The sequence below is a fragment of the Diospyros lotus genome, chromosome 2, assembly GCF_014633365.1.
Source record: "Diospyros lotus cultivar Yz01 chromosome 2, ASM1463336v1, whole genome shotgun sequence".
In the NCBI taxonomy this organism is placed as follows: domain Eukaryota; kingdom Viridiplantae; phylum Streptophyta; class Magnoliopsida; order Ericales; family Ebenaceae; genus Diospyros; species Diospyros lotus.
Genome location: NC_068339.1, coordinates 46,986,713 through 47,004,476, shown reverse-complemented (window position 1 = coordinate 47,004,476; position 17,764 = coordinate 46,986,713). Strand labels below are relative to the sequence as shown.

General features: G+C 37.0%; 1 protein-coding gene across 1 annotated transcript; it reads right to left on the bottom strand.

The window, feature by feature from the left end:
- Positions 1–2,777: 2,777 nt before the first annotated feature.
- Positions 2,778–11,642, bottom strand: LOC127794516 (AT-hook motif nuclear-localized protein 10-like). The gene is made up of 4 exons (XM_052325682.1): positions 11,533–11,642; positions 9,708–9,830; positions 3,973–4,128; positions 2,778–3,323 (listed from the first exon to the last, which is right to left on the bottom strand). The coding sequence occupies exons 1-4, from the start codon at positions 11,599–11,601 to the stop codon at positions 3,297–3,299; spliced, it is 375 nt and encodes a 124-aa protein (XP_052181642.1). The 5' UTR covers positions 11,602–11,642; the 3' UTR covers positions 2,778–3,296.
- Between the last annotated feature and the right edge of the window lie 6,122 nt (positions 11,643–17,764).

Genomic DNA, 17,764 nt, shown 5'->3' with positions numbered 1-17,764 from the left:
TTTTCTTTTTTTGAAAAAATAATATTATTTCCATGAAAAGCCATGTGGGTGGCTTTGTCGCAAGGACAGCTTCATAATCGCTAGTTGCACTAGGGTTTTTCTGCACAAGGCAGAGTCCTGCTAGTTAAACCAACGGTTCTTGTTTAACAATTAGTAAACTTTTTTGAGTTACGGACACAAAAATTTTACTAGATGTTATACAAGAGTCAGTGGTTAAACTAACAAGACTAAGCAGTGTGCAGGAATGCCCTAGTGCAACCATCGATTGTGTGGCTGACCTTGTCAGCAAAATCATCTACACTAGTGGTGCCTGGCATGGCTGAGCCAATACTGGTTTGATAAATAGTTTGTTTTAGATGATAAGTTAGTATTATTAAAAAAAAAAAAGAAAAATTGTGTAACAAAGGCTATTTGGATGGGACAAGAACGGCTGGTTGTGGTTGGTCATGGCCTTTTTTATTTCCATGTTGAATTAATTGATTGCTCATTTAATCGACCTTATTGCCCCCATGAGTTTATAAACCTAGTGTTGAGCACTGCCAGATCAGATGAAATACAGCCTTTTGCTTGATGTGTGTCCAACTATCATTTGAAACTTTTTTGAGTTACATTTGGCTTGTGCTGGATATTTATCATTAAAATTAAATTTTATGATATTTTAATTAGAAATGGAATTGTTTCTAAGACATAAAAAGTGGGTCTACTTTGGATATGAATAATCTATAATATTTTGCGTAAAAAAGTTTTGAAAAATTTGAAGTGTATTATCTTTTGAAAAATATATAGTAATAATAACAAAACGGTAGGTCTAAGTTGTACTAATAGCAAACAGTATGATATGTAGTTATTGTTGGCTACGACGACTACAGAATTTAACAATTAAACTCAAAAAGTGCACCAGCAAGCACGATGTTGGCAGTGTCAAATCACCGCGGCTGCAAGTAAAAGTAGAGTAATAGGATGATGGTGTCTAGAAGAACTAGAGGAGGTATGGTATGGATTGGCACTGGCATGGCATGGCACGGCAGGAAAGGCAGTTGATGTTTCATAAAGATCCATCCATAAGACAAACAAACATTATGGTGGATGCGGCCACCCTTCCAACACTTTAAAAGAGGAAAAGGAGTTTACTACATGTACATTGGGCTGTGGGTGGCTGTCTTTGTTTTTTATGGGTCATTTGCTGTTAGGGTATTATTATATATATTATAGTCTGTTGACAGGGAAAGAGGGCATCTGATTAAGAGCTTTGGTGTGATAAGAGAATGCCTAATTTAAACCATCTTATCTTATCACTGTTAGGGCATGTCTGTTGATTTTGAATTGTTGTCTACTTTATTTATTTTTTTTACATGATAATTATTATTAGTTAATTCTGTTGTTTATCAATAAAAATAAAATCACTATATCGTCCAAATAACATATTAAACCAAACCCAACTGAATTCTATGTTGTACGGAAACGGAAAACGGGAAAATGATATTTTTCAAAAAAGTTAGGAAACGAAAACGCGAGGTAAACTGTAATTTTTAAAAATATAAGAATGTATGTGAAATTAAATTATAATTTATATACTATAAATAATGTAAACCCTAAATTGCATCAATGGTTGCTGTTAATGGCGGACCGCCGCCCTCGCCCTATCTCGCCGCTTGCTCTCAATGGCCGATCGTCGCCGCTTCAATCGTCTCTGTCACAATCGCCGCCTCTCGTCGTCGACGCGTCTCTTGCCCTTGCCCTAGCCGTCGATCTCGCCTCTCACAGTCAACGCGTCTTTGCCATCGTCGCTGCCTCTCTCGCCATCAACAAGTTTCTTGCCTTCGATCTCGCCTCTCTCACAGTCGATGCGTCTCTGCCACCATCGCTCGCCTCTCTTGCCATCGACGACTCTCTTACCCTCACCCTCGCCTTCGATCTCGCCTCTCTCACAGTCGACATGTCTGGGCCACCGTCATTCGCTTCTCACCCTCATCGCCGACCGTTGTCCGTCGTCGTACACTCTATCTCTCGCCTCACCGTCGACCGTCGTCGCACACTCCATATCTCGCCTTGCCGTCGCCTCGCTTCTCGATGACCTTCCTCGTTGCAGGTGACTGGTAGCTGGAAACGTTTCGGGGGGAGTTTCGCAATTTACAGAAACGACCCAAGCACGATTTCAGGCTGTCTTTGTGTTTTCGAAACATAAAATGGTTCGGAAACGGCGAAACGGCTCGTCCGTGCTTCATAGATTGAATTGATGTGATTTGACTTCAATATTAAAATCAGTTTATTCTAAATTAAGACATAATACTCCTACTGAAATTTATAATTTTTTGTTATTTTATATCCTTTCAAACTGACCATCCACACCTAAAAAATAAAAATATTATTTAAACACTCAATTATGACACGTGTACTAATGTATTACACATTTGACACAAAATATAATATATTAATACACAAATATTACAAGAGCATTGGAATTAAGTGACAAAATAACATTTTCATCTAAAAAATAACTATAGAAAAAAATACAATCATACGAACAAAATATGTATGAAAGTTGATAAAAGGAGCGGGAAAGAGTGGTTTACACATGTTTTAGCATTTCCAAAGGGGTGGGAAAGGGCGGTTTACACATGTTTTAGCATTTCCAAAGGAGTGCGAAAGGGTGGTTCACACATGTTTTAGCATTTTCAAAAGAGTGGGAAAGGGTGGTTCACACATGTTTTAGCATTTTCAAATGAGTGGGAAAGAGTGGTTTACACATATGTTTTAGCATTTCCAAAAGAGTGCAAAAGGGTGGTTTACACGTATGTTTTAGCATTTCCTGTTTTAGCATTTCCAAATGAGTGGGAAATGGTGGTTTACACATATGTTTTAGCATTTCCAAAAGAGTGGGAAAGGGTGGTTTACACATGTTTTAGCATTTCCAAATGAGTGGGAAAGGGTGGTTTACACATATGTTTTAGCATTTCCAAAAGAGTGCGAAAGGGTGGTTTACACATGTTTTAGCATTTCCAAAAGTAAGACCGACCATAACAATCACAAGGCTTAATTTGTACAACGAGGCAAAGGGAGAGACGGGCGTGGCAGAGTTATTATACAATACAGACAGACGGGGCATCTTAGGCAGCAGTTCATGAAAAACACAGTAGAAAACAAACACAGAAAAAAAAAAAAAAAAAAGTAGATTGAATTACATGGATGCCTCTGTCACGACTTCCTTATTTTAGATACCATCGTATGGGTCTGGGATATAGATAAAAGAGTTCACTGGCCAGCAAGGATCTTCACTTCCACCTCTTGGCATCATATCATTTGGTGAAACAACCAAGCACCACCTGCAATGTACCTTTGTTTAACTTTCTCTTTCTCCTCATAATAATGACATCATAGAATAAGAGGCTGAATTGAATAGGATAAATGGTCACTCCACCTTTGTATAAAATTCACTAAACTTCAATTTAGTATATAATACAATTTTATAATTATTATCAATTACCGTTAAAAGAGTAACGAAAAACTCGTCTTTTGATACTTTAGTACAAAATTCAATAAAATCTTTATACTTTTGTGCAAAGTACAATAATCAGTTGCGCTATTTATAGTTGGTCATATTTTTAGTTACGTCAATATCCTGTTAGCCTCTTTTAACGATAATTAAAAAATTATATATTAAATTAAAGTTCACCGTTTTTTTGACTATAAGTTGAAATTTAGTAATTTTTTTATATCTTAACCCAAAGTTTAATGACCATTTATATTATTTAACCTAAAATAAGATAAATTAACACTTAAAAAGGAGCAAGAACTCCCCCCCCCCCCCCCCCCCCCCCCCAAAAAAAAAAAACCCCAGGCATCATTCACTTACTCATAAAGATGAAAGTAGCGAATGAAATTGTACCAGACAGCCCGATCAAATGTTTATAGAAGGTTACCCAGAAGACTGGCAATTTCCGTTATCATTATAAAAAAAGAAGAGAGTATAACCTGAACAGGGGTTGCGGCAATTAGTGAGCTAAGTGCGACACCCTGTACTATTTTAGCAGGTGAATCTAATACTGCTTTCAAAGCACCACTCTGTCTGACCTTGCCACCTCTCCCGCATGAGTAAAAGCACTCAAGTTCAAGAATTCCGTATGAACCCTGGAAAAAAAAAAAAAGAAGCAGTAATTAGTGAGACATTGAGATTGGCATACATTTTACAGAATATCGTTAGAAAAGCCAAGCAGATGGGTTTAAGTAACATTAGCATTTAGCTTACCAGCAAATAATACCAATAATCTATTTAAGTAACTTTCAAAAATAATTGCATCATATGTAGATTTTAGAGCCAAGTTTCAGACAATGACTTTTCAAGCAGTAGATCGCTTTCTATAGTTTTCAATCTTGATAGTTATACTCTATTCCTCTTCCCATCTGCAATTACAAACAGCAGCTAAAACTAATTATGGAAAATCTATCAATCTACTCCAAAATATAGATTGTTTTACTGAACAAAAGAATCAGGAGACTGGGAGCATCCTCTCTCAAACAAACAAATAAGGAAACCAACTCACAAAAAACAGCAAGGTAACCCAAGCAAAACTGTAAGTTCCGATTGGACGAGCACAATGCTAAAGCAAAATGAAAATCCATTGCTAAGAGGCAGACCTGACCGGACCATTGTCAGGACTCTGGCCCTAACTAATGTTTTCTTTAGACATAGAACTGGAAATTGAAGGAGAAATAGCAAAAATTGAGAGGGAAACTGACAGAATATCAAGTAGACCAGACTGAATGAGGGAGATTAACAAAAAGTAGGGGAAAAACTGAGAGAAATTTAACAAAATTGAGAGAGAAATCAGAGAGAATAATAGGGGGAAATGAGAGACTTCAATATTCATAATTCATACATTATCTACACTATGGGGTTACAAGTTTATATAGAAAGCTAACCAACAATTATTTGTGGCGGTTACCACTTCTCTACTATTAATAACTGCTCCTAAATCACTCCACTACCTCCCCACTTTCCATAACTGTAAATTAATTGTAAATAATACCCAATTACTCCAAGAAAATAACTGTAAAAATACTGCAACTAAATAAAAATACTACAAAACAACAACATATCCAGCCTTTATCCCACTATGTAGGGTCGGCTACATGAATTATAGACTTCCATGTATTTCTGTCTTTTGTCATATCCTCATTTAGATCCATATATTTCATATCAAATTTTAATGTCTCTCCCAAAGTCTTCTTGGGTCTACCTCTACATTTTTTTGTGACTAATTGTTCCATTTCATCAACTCTCCTCACATGAGCGTCTCTTAGTCTCCTTCTCACATGACCAAACCATCTTAGTCTAGTCTCTCTCATCTTCTCCTCGATTGGCACTACTCCTACTTTATTACGAATAACTTCATTTATAATTTTATCATTTCTTGTATGTCCGCACATCCATCTTAACATCCTCATCTCCGCTACACTCGTCTTTTGCTCATGCTGGTATTTGACTGCCCAACATTCTGAGCCATACAGCAAGACTGGTCTTATAGCTGTCCTATAAAATTTTCCTTTCAATTTTAATGGGATTTTACCATCACATAACAATCCCGATGCATTTCTCCATTTTAGCCAACCTACCTTAATTCTATGTGCGACATCCTCGTGGATTTCTCCATCTTTTTGAATCACTGATCCCAAATATCGAAAATGGTCTTTTCTTTGTAAGATTTGGTCTTCTAATTTTATTATAACATCATCCACTCTTGCATTTTTACTAAATTTGTATTCCATATATTCTGTTTTCTTTCTACTTAATTTAAATCCCTTAGATTCTAAATTGTTTCTCAACTCAAGCTTAGTGTTCACTCCTTCTTTTGTTTCATCCACCAACACTATGTCGTCTGCAAATAGCATACACCATGGCACATTTGTCTGAATATTTTTAGTGAGTTCATCCATTACTAGGGCAAATAAGTATGGACTTAGTGCAGAACCTTGATGCAGTCCTATTGTAGTTGTAAATGGTTCAGTATCCCCTCCGCATGTTCTAACCCTTATCTCTACACCATGATACATGTCCTTAAGGGCTTGTATATAGGCTATTTTGACTCATTTCTTCTCTAAAACCCTCCATAATACTTCTCTAGGGACCCTATCATAGGCCTTTTTTAGATCTATAAACACCAAATGTAGGTCCTTCTAATGATCTCGATACCTTTCCATTAGACGCCTCAGTAAATATATAGCTTCCATTGTTGACCTACCAGGCATGAAACCAAACTGATTTTCTGACACATTTGTTTCCTTTTTGAGCCTCTGCTCTATTACTCTCTCCCAAAGTTTCATGGTATGACTCATTAACTTAATTCCTCTATAATTTTCACAGTTTTGAACATCTCATTTGTTCTTATATATAGGAACCAAAGTACTCTTCTTCCACTCATCTGACATCTTTTTTGATTTAAGGATGGCGTTAAATAGTTGCGTTAACCAGGAGATGCCCTCTTCTCCCATGCATATCCATGCTTCTATTGGTATATTATCTGGTCCCACTGCCTTATGATTTTTCATCTTTTTTAATGCTTGCCTTATTTCATTTAAACTTATGCGTCGATAGAATGTGTAGCTCACATTCCCTTCGGAGTTACTAAGATGTCCCAACCTAACTCTTGTGTCACCACCATCATTGAATAATTTTGTGAAATACTCCTTCCATCTCTCCTTAATCGCTCTCTCATTTACTAAAACATTTTGATTGTCATCTTTTATGCATTTCACTTGATTTAAATCCCGTGTTTTTCTTTCTCTTGCTTTAGCTAATTTATATATATCCCTTTCTCCATCTTTTGTATCAAGTCGTTTATATAGATTCTCATATGCTTTTGACCTTGCTTCACTAACAGCTCTTTTTGCTGCCTTTTTTGCTTCTTTATAATTTTTTTGATTTTCTTCATTGTTGCATTGATATACCGCCTTATAGCAAGTTTTCTTATTTTTAATTTTTAATTGTACCTCTTCATTCCACCACCAAGACTCCTTAAGGTTAGGGGCTCTACCATTTGTCTCTCCAAGGACTACCTTTGCCGTGCTTCTCAGAGCATTAGCCATTTCTTTCCACATTTGGTTTGTCTGTCTTTCTCCATTCCATTCCCTTCTACCCCTTAATTTTTCTTTAAAGATTAGTTGTTTCTCCCCTTTTAAATTCCACCATCTGATTCTTGGATTTTGTTTTATGTGATTTTTTCTCTTCCAATTTCTTACTTGGACGTCAAGTACTAGAAGTCTATGTTGAGTAGTCAAACACTCTCCCGGTATCACCTTACAATCCCTACAACATAACCGATCCTCTTGTCTCATGAGGAAGTAATCTATTTGGGTGCTTGATGTGATATTTTTATATGTGATTAAGTGTTCGTCCCGTTTTTTGAACCTAGTATTGGTTATAATGAGCCCATATGCCATAGCAAAATCTAGGATAGATTTACCCTTATTATTAATTTCCCCGAATCCATACCCTCCATGTACCTCTCTATATCCGTTTCCGTCTCTACCCACGTGCCCATTTAAGTCACCTCCTATAATCACTTTCTCTCCTCTTGGTATCATTTGTATGAGTCCCTCTAGATCCTCCCAGAATTTTGCTTTTATCTCATCACCTAACCCCGCTTGTGGTGCATATGTACTAAAGATATTCATAGTCATTCTTCCTAGACTAATCTTCACCATAATAATCCTATCCCCTATTCTCTTTATATCCACTACCTCATCTATTAAGCTTTTATCCATAATAATCCCCACTCCATTTTTCACTTGATCAGTTCCTGTGTATCATATTTTATATCCAACTTCTGATAAAGTTTTTGCTTTTTTCCCTACCCATCTCGTCTCTTGAAGGTACATAATATTAATTTTTCTCCTAATCATCACATCCACCACTTCCATAGCTTTGCATGTTAATGTTCCTATGTTCCATGACCCAATCCTTAATCTATGATTTTGTTTTTGGTCTTGACTTTGGATTTGATTTTGTTTTTGGCCTTGACTTTGAATTTGATTTTGTTTTTGATTTTGATTTTGGTTTTGATTTTGATTTTGGTTTTGATTTTGATTTTGATTTTGGTTTTGATTTTGATTTTGGACTAGCTTCTTTACCCACATCCGTCCAAGCAAATGCGGGAACCCTTGCTCATTTATCACTACATCCGAACGCCGATGCAGCGGCCCTAGCTCACTTGTCACTACACGGGGGCAGTGTAGTGCGTCGCTATGAAGGGTTACGCCCACGCCCAAACGATTTCTTGTCCCCAAGAAATCTTAGCATCTGGCCCCACTTCTTTATCCAATCCCTACTTTTACTATTTGATTCATCCTTTTGAGATTGTAGGGTGCATGATCCTTGATGGTGCCTAAATGATTAGCCAAGTCTGCTACCAATCGAGGACGAATGTTAGGGTAGCTAGCTGGCGGTATGAATAATATGTAATTAGGCTATTAGCAAATTGAATTTCAATTTAAGCATAGCTGGTAGAATGTTCCAGCATGCTTAGCCAAGTTGTAAGCGCACATGGCTTGGGCCAACCGTTTTGGAACCCAAGTTGCCGGATCAGTATAAATAACCAATCTAAGCGCTAAAGCCAGCATGTTGAATGAATTTGGAAATCAGTTTCCCTCAACTTTCTCTCTCAATTCCCTCTAAATCTCTCTCTCCCTATTTTGATCTCTCTCTCCCTCCCAAATATCTTCTACTTCCTTCCCAATTTAGTTCTCAATTCCTTGAGAACTCGATTGTCAGATTGGTAATCTGACACAAGAATTGAGGGGAAAACAGACAGAATATCAGGTAAAACAAACTGAATGGGGGAGACTGACAGAGAGTAGGGGAAAATTGAGAGAAATGGGGGAGAAATCAGAGAGAACAAAAGGGGGAAATGAAATACTTCAATAAATTCTTCATAATTCATACATTATTTGCACTATGGGATTATAAGTTTATATAGAAAGCTAACCAACAGTTATTTGTGGTGGTTACCACTCCTCCACTACTAATAACTGCTCCTAAATCACTCTACTACCTCTCCACTTTCCATAACTGTAAATTAATTGTAAATAATATCCAATTACTCCTAGAACATAATTGTAAAAGTACTGCAACTGAATAAAAATACTACAACTGCCCTTAATTAACTAGCAAGTCGTGACAACCATTTCTGCAAGCAACATCACATGTATAGGCTCTATGCATATCTAGCTATGGGACAGTGCCTCAAACCTGACTAGATTAAACTGACTCTACAATAGCAAGACAACTCTTCACACATATGCTAGCAATTTGTAACATATTCTTCCTTCCATCGCAAACAAATACAATTAGAGAGAATTGGCTAAATGATGCCAGAGGACAGATCTAAACTCTACACATTAACCCCACCCACCAATTTTTCAGTTCAGGCCTCTCAGTTCTTGCATTTCATAAATTGTAGGCTTTGTATGCCCATACTATATGGGAAAAATCAAAATAAATTTGCTTAAGATTGCCTGATTAGTACTGAAATCTTAACCTTTAAGGTAATAAATCACACTCATTTACTCCAAAATTAACAATGCTTCGATCTACTCAACAGATGGATGGCTCAAATGATTTCTATAAGTATACAGATAAAATAGCTTTTTATTAAATCAAATTAAGATTACAAGCAGCTTTACAGCTTCCAGGCAGGTAAAAGGTCTCCTACCTTGTAATTGATGATTTTTCCATCACAGGTCAAAGTTGGATTTAACACAGAACCAAATGCTGACAAAATCATTCCACCACATGCAACATTCTGAAAATGGGAAAGAATCTTCTGACCCACATCCTGTGAAGTGAAAAAGATGAGTGATGAATTCATAAGATGATATGTCAGCAAAATTATCAACACGGAGATGAAAACAAAAAAATGAAAAGACATATTAGTTACGGAACAATGATCACCATGTAAAGGTTATTCAAGTTGAGCAAGTAAGAAGCCAAATATAAAGAATGCAATTTTACAAAAAATAGAAGTATATATATAGTTGTGGGGAGACTTGAAGATTAAGTTATTTTAGGAAAAAATTAATTTAGATATGATGGACCAATAGTTCAAAGGGAGAGACTATTAAAGATGTTACTCACATAATCAAAATAAGATAGTTAAAGTGAAGGTGTTTCACAAAATCAAAATAGGATGGTTAAAATAGTGTTTCCAGAATTTTATGTGATGGTAAAATTCTTTAAAACTAAAAGGGAATCTTTAAGTAGTCAAGTACCAATATATGCAACAACAAAAAAAAAAAAATGAGCGTAACTAGTTGAGAATGTTATAGTAGATGTGCATGTCATAATATAGTTTAAAAAACAAGATTATCCATAATATAGTTTGAGCAGCACCTATTGAACATAAGGTGCACAAGACATCATTAAGATGGCTTCCCCATGCAAGAAGTAGACCAATATGTGCATGTGAAAGAAGTAGATGAAAACTCAAAAAACTTTAAGACTTGATATAAGATACAATGGTCTTACAAAAGATATGTTCATGGAAAGAGATTATTGACGAGCTATAATCCATGTAGCTAACTTTATCAAGTGGGATTAAGGCCCGGTGTTATTCTTGTTATTGTATCATTCAAGTATAAGTCACTACCAATACTTGAATCTAGATGCACTTAGAAGAATTTAGGGCATTGGAGCTCCTACATGGCTCTAGTTGCCCGTTGACTATTTAAGATCATAGTCACCAGGACCATGGTGTGTTCTGGGTAGCGGTATGCAAACAGGTATGGGTTCTGTTAGTAGGCTAATTTTGTAGTATAGAGGAGTAGGCCTAACTTCATTATTTTGTGTCATGGTATGCTTTATGCGTTCTGGGTAGTGGTATGCAAACAGGTATGGGTTCTGTTAGTAGGCTAATTTTGTAGTATAGAGGGGTAGGCCTAACTTCATTATTTTGTGTCAAGGTATGCTTTATAGCTGTACTCAGATCAAAATTAGTTTCATTGATACTTTTTATTATAGAAACTGATTTGTTTTGGGTTGAATTATTTTCTATCTTCTTGTACAACTTATGCATTTAACATTTAGTTTACATCCTATAAGAATCATAGACTTTACAAAATTCATATTTCATTCATAGGAACTAGTTCAAATAGAAGCTGCAAAATAAAAAACTACAGCTATATTAGAAACTAAATAACATAAGACCTCGACTTAGTATTTTATTTTTCCTTTCCCTTTTCTGTTCTTTCATTATTTGCTAATCTTGAACTTGCAAATCTTCACTTACTAGTTATATACTTGCTTTCTTTCTCTGGTTATATACTTACTAGTATATGCTTTATTCCCTACCTTTAAATTATTTTAACTAAGTTCATAACTTCACACATAACTTGGGATCCACATTCTTGGGAATCCAGATTGAGTTCCTTGTGATCCAGAACACATGATCCTGGTTGTTGTTCTAGGGAGGAGCAAACCTTATAACTATGTTAAGATACCAAGGCCAAATTATGACATTTGAACTAGAGTGAATATGTTACCTTGTTTTTGTTCTTCGACAAAGAAAAAAGTGAGGAGAAAAACACTGCCCCACTGCATTGTGCAATCATGACCTACTGCTGTACTTTCTCGGCCTTGCTACCAAAAAAGAGAGGACCACCATTTTAGCCAGTAATAAACTGTTGAATCGCCTAATTTTATGCTCTTTAAGTTCCTAAATAGAGCTGGTTCAAGTCTTACACAGCTATCCTACAAGTAAGAATCAAGGATGCCAGTGAAGGGGGGTAGTAGATTGGATTCAGTGGAATGCATTTACACAATCAAGTTGGTTAGAAAGTCATATTCAGGACATTACTAGTTATAAATAAAGCAGCAGCATTCTCCAAATTTTGACTCCTAAGAGGATTCAGTTGACTCTTCACGTCCCTTAATAGATTTTCTTTCTTCTGGAAGTGAGAATATATTAGGACATAAATGAAGTAAACCCTCGGCAAAAAGGAGCTTGGATAAGTCTAATAGCAAAAATCTACACATACACATGCAGGTACAACTTCTTCAAAAAATTATGAAGAGTTAAGAACAGTAGCTTAACTTTCATTTCTTTATGATTTATTCTTCTTTCATAAGCAACAGCATAGAGAACTGGAACTGCTGAAAGAGGGTTGAAAACTTTGCAAAAATGCCCAAAAAAGTAGAGTAGAAGTATAATGGCAGAAATCTATGGGTCTATACACAGATACAACTCAGCCAACAACTACACAAAAGAGGAAAGTAGAAAAGGCATCCTCTCTGCACCAAATATGTCTCCTTTTAAGTTTTGAATGGAAAATTCTCAATCATCAAAGTCTCTCCTATTTGTTTGGTGTCAATCTCTCCACTCCACATCAAGCAAAAAGGAGTGATAAGCATGCATACTTCTGAATAGAGCATGCATCCAGGATTAGAACTGGCATCACCCACTAAATACCATATGTAGACAAAACAGAACTCCAAAGACAAAGTGATGACACACAATGACGCAGCATGTAGCATGGGTGTGAAAAAGACACTAAAATAAACTCTTGAAAGAACAAACTTCAATGGCCAAAACTTGACTTTCAAGAAGACTCAAAAACACAACTGTTTTGCTAAGAAAACCCAAATAGGTTGCTGAAATTGTATTGAGAAAACTTGATTACAAACTCTATATCCTAGGCATATTTATAGTATTTAGCTAATCCAAATCCATCTAATATTTGTAAACAAAATCCAACTAAAATTTTAATAGAAATAAATCCTAAGTAAAAGTCAACTAGAATTCTAATAAAAATAAATTCTAAATAAAATTTAACTAGAATCCTAATAAAAATAGAACCCTAATCAAACATGACGTAGAATCCTAAATCAAGTAGAAACATGAAGTAGAATCATAAATCAAGTAAAATTCTAAAACTTAAGAAATATTAAAATATTGTTCCGGCGTGGTCGGGTTGGCCTTGGGCTGGGTCTTGATCAGTGATTACATCATTCACCTCCACTTGAGAAGAATTTGTCCTTGAATTATGATCCGAGTATGACAACTCAACATTCGACAAATATAAAGAAAGATTAGTAACATTGAATGTTTTGGAAATACCCATATGATTAGGCAAATCCACAACATAAGCATTATCATTGATCTTCTTTATAATCTCGTAAGGACCATACTTCTTTGGCTTGAGCTTGTTCTATTGTCCTACTGGAATCCGTTCCTTCTTCAAGAATATCATGACTTCATCTCTAACCTCAAATACCATATGCTTCATATGCTTGTCAGTTGTTGTCTTGTACTTCTTATTCACCTTATGCAACTTTTGCTTGACATCTTCCTGAACTGCTTGAATGTGCTTGGCTAAGTCACTAGTTGCAACACTGAAACCTGGTCCCTTTGGTAATTTTACCAAATCCAATGCATGATTAGGAACTTTCATGTATACAATGGAAAACAGTGATCTTCCTATTGAGCTGTGCACGACGTTGTTGTAGGTAAATTCTGCTTGAGCGATGACTAGGTCCCATTGTCTTGGCTTGTCTTTGCAAACACTGGAAATCAGATTTCCCAAGGTACGATTCACCACCTCTATCTGTCCATCAGTCTAGGGATGTGTTGTGCTGTTGAAATTCAAAGATGAATCGAACATCCTCCACAAGGTAATCCAGAAGTGACTCAAGAACCTTGTATCACGATCCAAAATAATAGTTTTAGGGACTCCATGTAGTCAAACAATCTCCTTGAAAAACAGTTTGGCTGTAGCTACTGCATCTGCCGTCTTCTTGCATGGAAGAAAGTGTGCCATCTTGGAAAACCTGTCAACCACTACAAAAACAGAATCCATACCTCGTTGGGTTCACGGTAGACCCAACACGAAGTCCATAGACAAATCTTCCCAAATAGCATTGGGAACAAGCAATGGCATGTAAAGACCGGCGTTAGAAGATTGCCCCTTAGCTGTTTGACATATATAACACCTTGCCACAATAATAGAAACATCTCTCCTTTCTCTTGACTAATAATATCTTCCCATAACAGCTTCAATAGTCTTGTCTCTGCCAAGATGCCCTGCTAAGCCACCACCATGCAAATCCCGAATAATTTTCTCACGAAGGGATGTGCAAGGGATGCACAACTGATTTCCCTTCATGAGAAACCCATCATGCACATAGAAATCTCCTGACGGTTGCTGAGACATGCATTGTTCCCACACGTGTTTGAAATTCTCATCTGTCGTATATAATTCTTTCAAGCACTCAAACCCAACAATCTCAACACTAAGGGTCTTAATCAAACCCACATGCCTACTCAAAGCGTCCGCCACTCGATTATGCTGTCCCGACTTATTCACAATTTTATATGAAAATTTATCAATAAAAGCAGACCATCTAACATGCATATCACTCCTCAATTGCCTTTGGTTACTCAAGTACTTAAGAGCTTGGTGATCCGTGTAAAGAACAAATTCTTTGGCAATCAAGTAATGTTCCCATGTCTTAAGAGCCTTCACCACTACATAAAACTCCTTATCATAAGTAGACCACTTTCTTCTAGCTTCACACAACTTACTGAAAAATGCAATTGGTCTCTTCTCTTGGGACAACAAAACACCTATACCCACTCCACTCGCATCACACTCAACCTCAAACAATTTGTCAAAGTTTGGCAAAGCTAAGACAGGAGTGGTACATAATTTCTCTTTTATCAAGGTGAAACTTTGCTCTTATTCTTCACCCTAATGGAACTTTCCTTTCTTTAAACACTCAGTAATTGGAGTCACAATACTACTAAAGTGTTTGATAAATTGCCTATAGAAAATTGCTAACCCATGGAAACTTCGCACATCACTGACATTTTTAGGGGTAGGCTACTCTCTAATAGCTTGCACTTTTTCCCCATCTACCTTTATGCCCTCTTTGCTTATAACAAAGCCCAAGAACAACAAATTCTCACTCATAAAAGTACACTTCTTCAAATTAGCATAAAGTTTGTTTTCTCTCAACACACTCAACACATCCCGAATATGCCCCACCTGCTCATTAATAGACTTACTATATATCAAAATATCATCAAAATACACCACAACGAATTTACAAATAAAAAGGCGTAATACTTGATTCATTAGTCTCATGAAAGTGCTTGGTGCATTGGTTAGTCCAAAAGGCATGACTAATCACTCAAACAACCCATCTCTCGTCTTGAAAGCTATCTTCCACTCATCTCCAGGTCGAATTCTGATTTGATGATAACCACTTCTGAGATCAATTTTGGTAAAAATCACAGCCTCATCAAGTTGATCAAGCATGTCATCGAGCCTAAGAATTGGAAACTTGTACCCAATAGTAATCTTGTTGATGGCTCCACTGTCAACACACATCCTCCAACTCTCATCTTTCTTTGGTGTAAATAATGCTAGCACTGCACATGGACTCATGCTAGTCTGAATGCACCCTTTTCTTAACAATTCCTCTACCTGCTCACGCAAAATCTCATTCTCCCTAGGACTCATCTTGTAGTGTGGTAGGTTAGGCAAGCTAGCACCAAGAATCAAGTCAATGTGATGTTGAATATCCCTCATAGGAGGTAGCTCATTAGGCAACTCCCCAGGAACCACATCGTGAAATTCTTCCAACAATCCCTGCATCTCCATTGGAATTTGATTAACCTTCAGTGGCTCACTCACGCTCTCTTCTTTGACAACCAATAAGTGAACCTTTCGAGTATCCTTACACTCCCTCACAAACTTAGTGTGCTTATGTGTAATGGTAAGAAAATTTTGCCCCTCCACTTTAGAAGCTTTGGTTTGGTTCTTTTCCAACTATGGGTAGCAAAGTATAACGCACATCTTCTTTCTTAAGATAATATGTGTTTTTCCTACCCGAGTGCTTAGCATCCACATCAAATTGCCAAGGCCTCCCAAATAAAATATGACAAGCATCCATATCAACAATGTCACAATAGATTTCATCGGAGTACTTACCAATAGAGAAAGGCACCCTGCAGCGTTCATCCACATGTATCCCACCAACTTCTTTGATCCATCCAATCATGTAAGGGTTTGGATGTTTTTCAGGAGTTAACTGCATCTTTGCCACTACGTCTCTTCCTATGATATTCTCCTGACTTCCACTATCAATAATCAACTCAAAAAATTTTCCTTTCACCGTACACCTCGTGCGGAAAAGTTTATGCCGTTGAGTAGTATCTTCATTCTTTTGACATAGCATTAACTTCCTCACTTCACAGGTATACTCCCCATGTCCATAATCTTCTTCGTCATCCTCCCCATCAGGCCCGCAATATACTTCCTCTTCAGCAACATCTTCCTCCTCCTTTTCTACAATATTAACTGTTTTCCTCCTTGGGCAATCACTAGATCGATGTCCAACCTCATTGCACTTAAAACACTTTAAAGAAATAGGCTTTGCATAAGGATTAGGGGATTTTGGAAGATTAGAAGTAGTACCTCGAATGTTTCCCCCCGTTGTAGCCTTATTAGGGTTGATTGTATGAAGTGGATTGGGGGATTGCACTCCTTGAATTGACTTACCTTTATCAAAAGCTGTTTGTTTATTTTCATTCCCACTATACCGACGATAGTTGTCACTACGGGCTCTCTCACTCAACATTAACTCAGCCTTTAAAGCTAAGTTCCTTGCTTCTTGCACACTCATAACCGTCTGAACCCCAATTTTATCACGAATAGCAGGTTTCAATCCATTCAAGTAACGAGCTACTTGTTGATTGTCACTTTCTAACAATTGGTTTCTCTCCGCCAATTGCAGAAACTCAGAGGTATATTCATTCGCACTCTTCATTCCCTATGCACATCTTTAATAAGCTTCAAACATGTATTGTTCATAGTTAGGGGGTAAAAACCTACCTCTTAACAGCTGCTTCATTCGTCTCCATGTCTGAACTGGCTATCGGCCTTCCCTCAATCTCGTCTCTCTCAATCGTTCCCACTAAACAGATGCACCGCCCTTTAGGTTCCTATCATCATCAACTCATAGCAAGGCGCTCAATTGGTTGTTGATTTGCTCCAATCGCTGCTGGATGGTACGAGTTACTTCCCGCTGTTCTTTGATTTCTCTCCAAACCGCAGACAACCCCTGATCACCATCACAAGGCTGGTTGCCACCGTTACCTTCAAGATTGGCCATCTGATTGGTTGATTAACTGCTCTGATACCACCCCAAATACTATAAATATTTGTGTTAAAACCGAGTGCTCAAATGATCCAAGAATCACTCAATAACCTTACCGAATTCAATCACCATTCAAAACAGAAAGTAAATAATAAGAACATAATTGAAATAGAATAGAAAATCAAACCAGATAGCAGAACACACGATATACCCTGGTTCATGCCATTTACATGGCACTACATCTAGCAATCCAAGAAGAGACCAATCCACTAAGAATTTATGAAATCTGTACAAGAGTATCCCTCACTCACCTCCACTTGCCTCTCGAATACAATCCTCGAACCGAAGACAACAAGAACTATATTCTCACAGCTCTCTTTCTCGCTTCTCACTGTACTCGAACACAAGGGATTAAGATGAATGACTGATAGATGATCTACGCAACATCTGCACCCTTCTATTTATAAACTAGGGGGGCGGAACTTCCTAAGGGAAAATAACCAACTTATATAAAGTCATAACTACCCTTATTAATAACAATTAGTTACATTTAGATCCTGTAAGCTAACTGCCACCGATCATCTTTATTTTCTTTCTGATTTCTTCTAAACTTCC

Coding starts and splice junctions, on each gene's coding strand:
- LOC127794516 (XM_052325682.1), bottom strand. CDS start 11,601: ATGATTGCACAATGCAGTGGGGCAGTGTTTTTCTCCTCACTTTTTTCT. Junction 9,831..11,532: donor TGTCGAAGAACAAAAACAAG/GTAACATATTCA, acceptor TTCACTTCACAG/GATGTGGGTCAGAAGATTCT. Junction 4,129..9,707: donor GAAAAATCATCAATTACAAG/GTAGGAGACCTT, acceptor TTTTTTTTCCAG/GGTTCATACGGAATTCTTGA.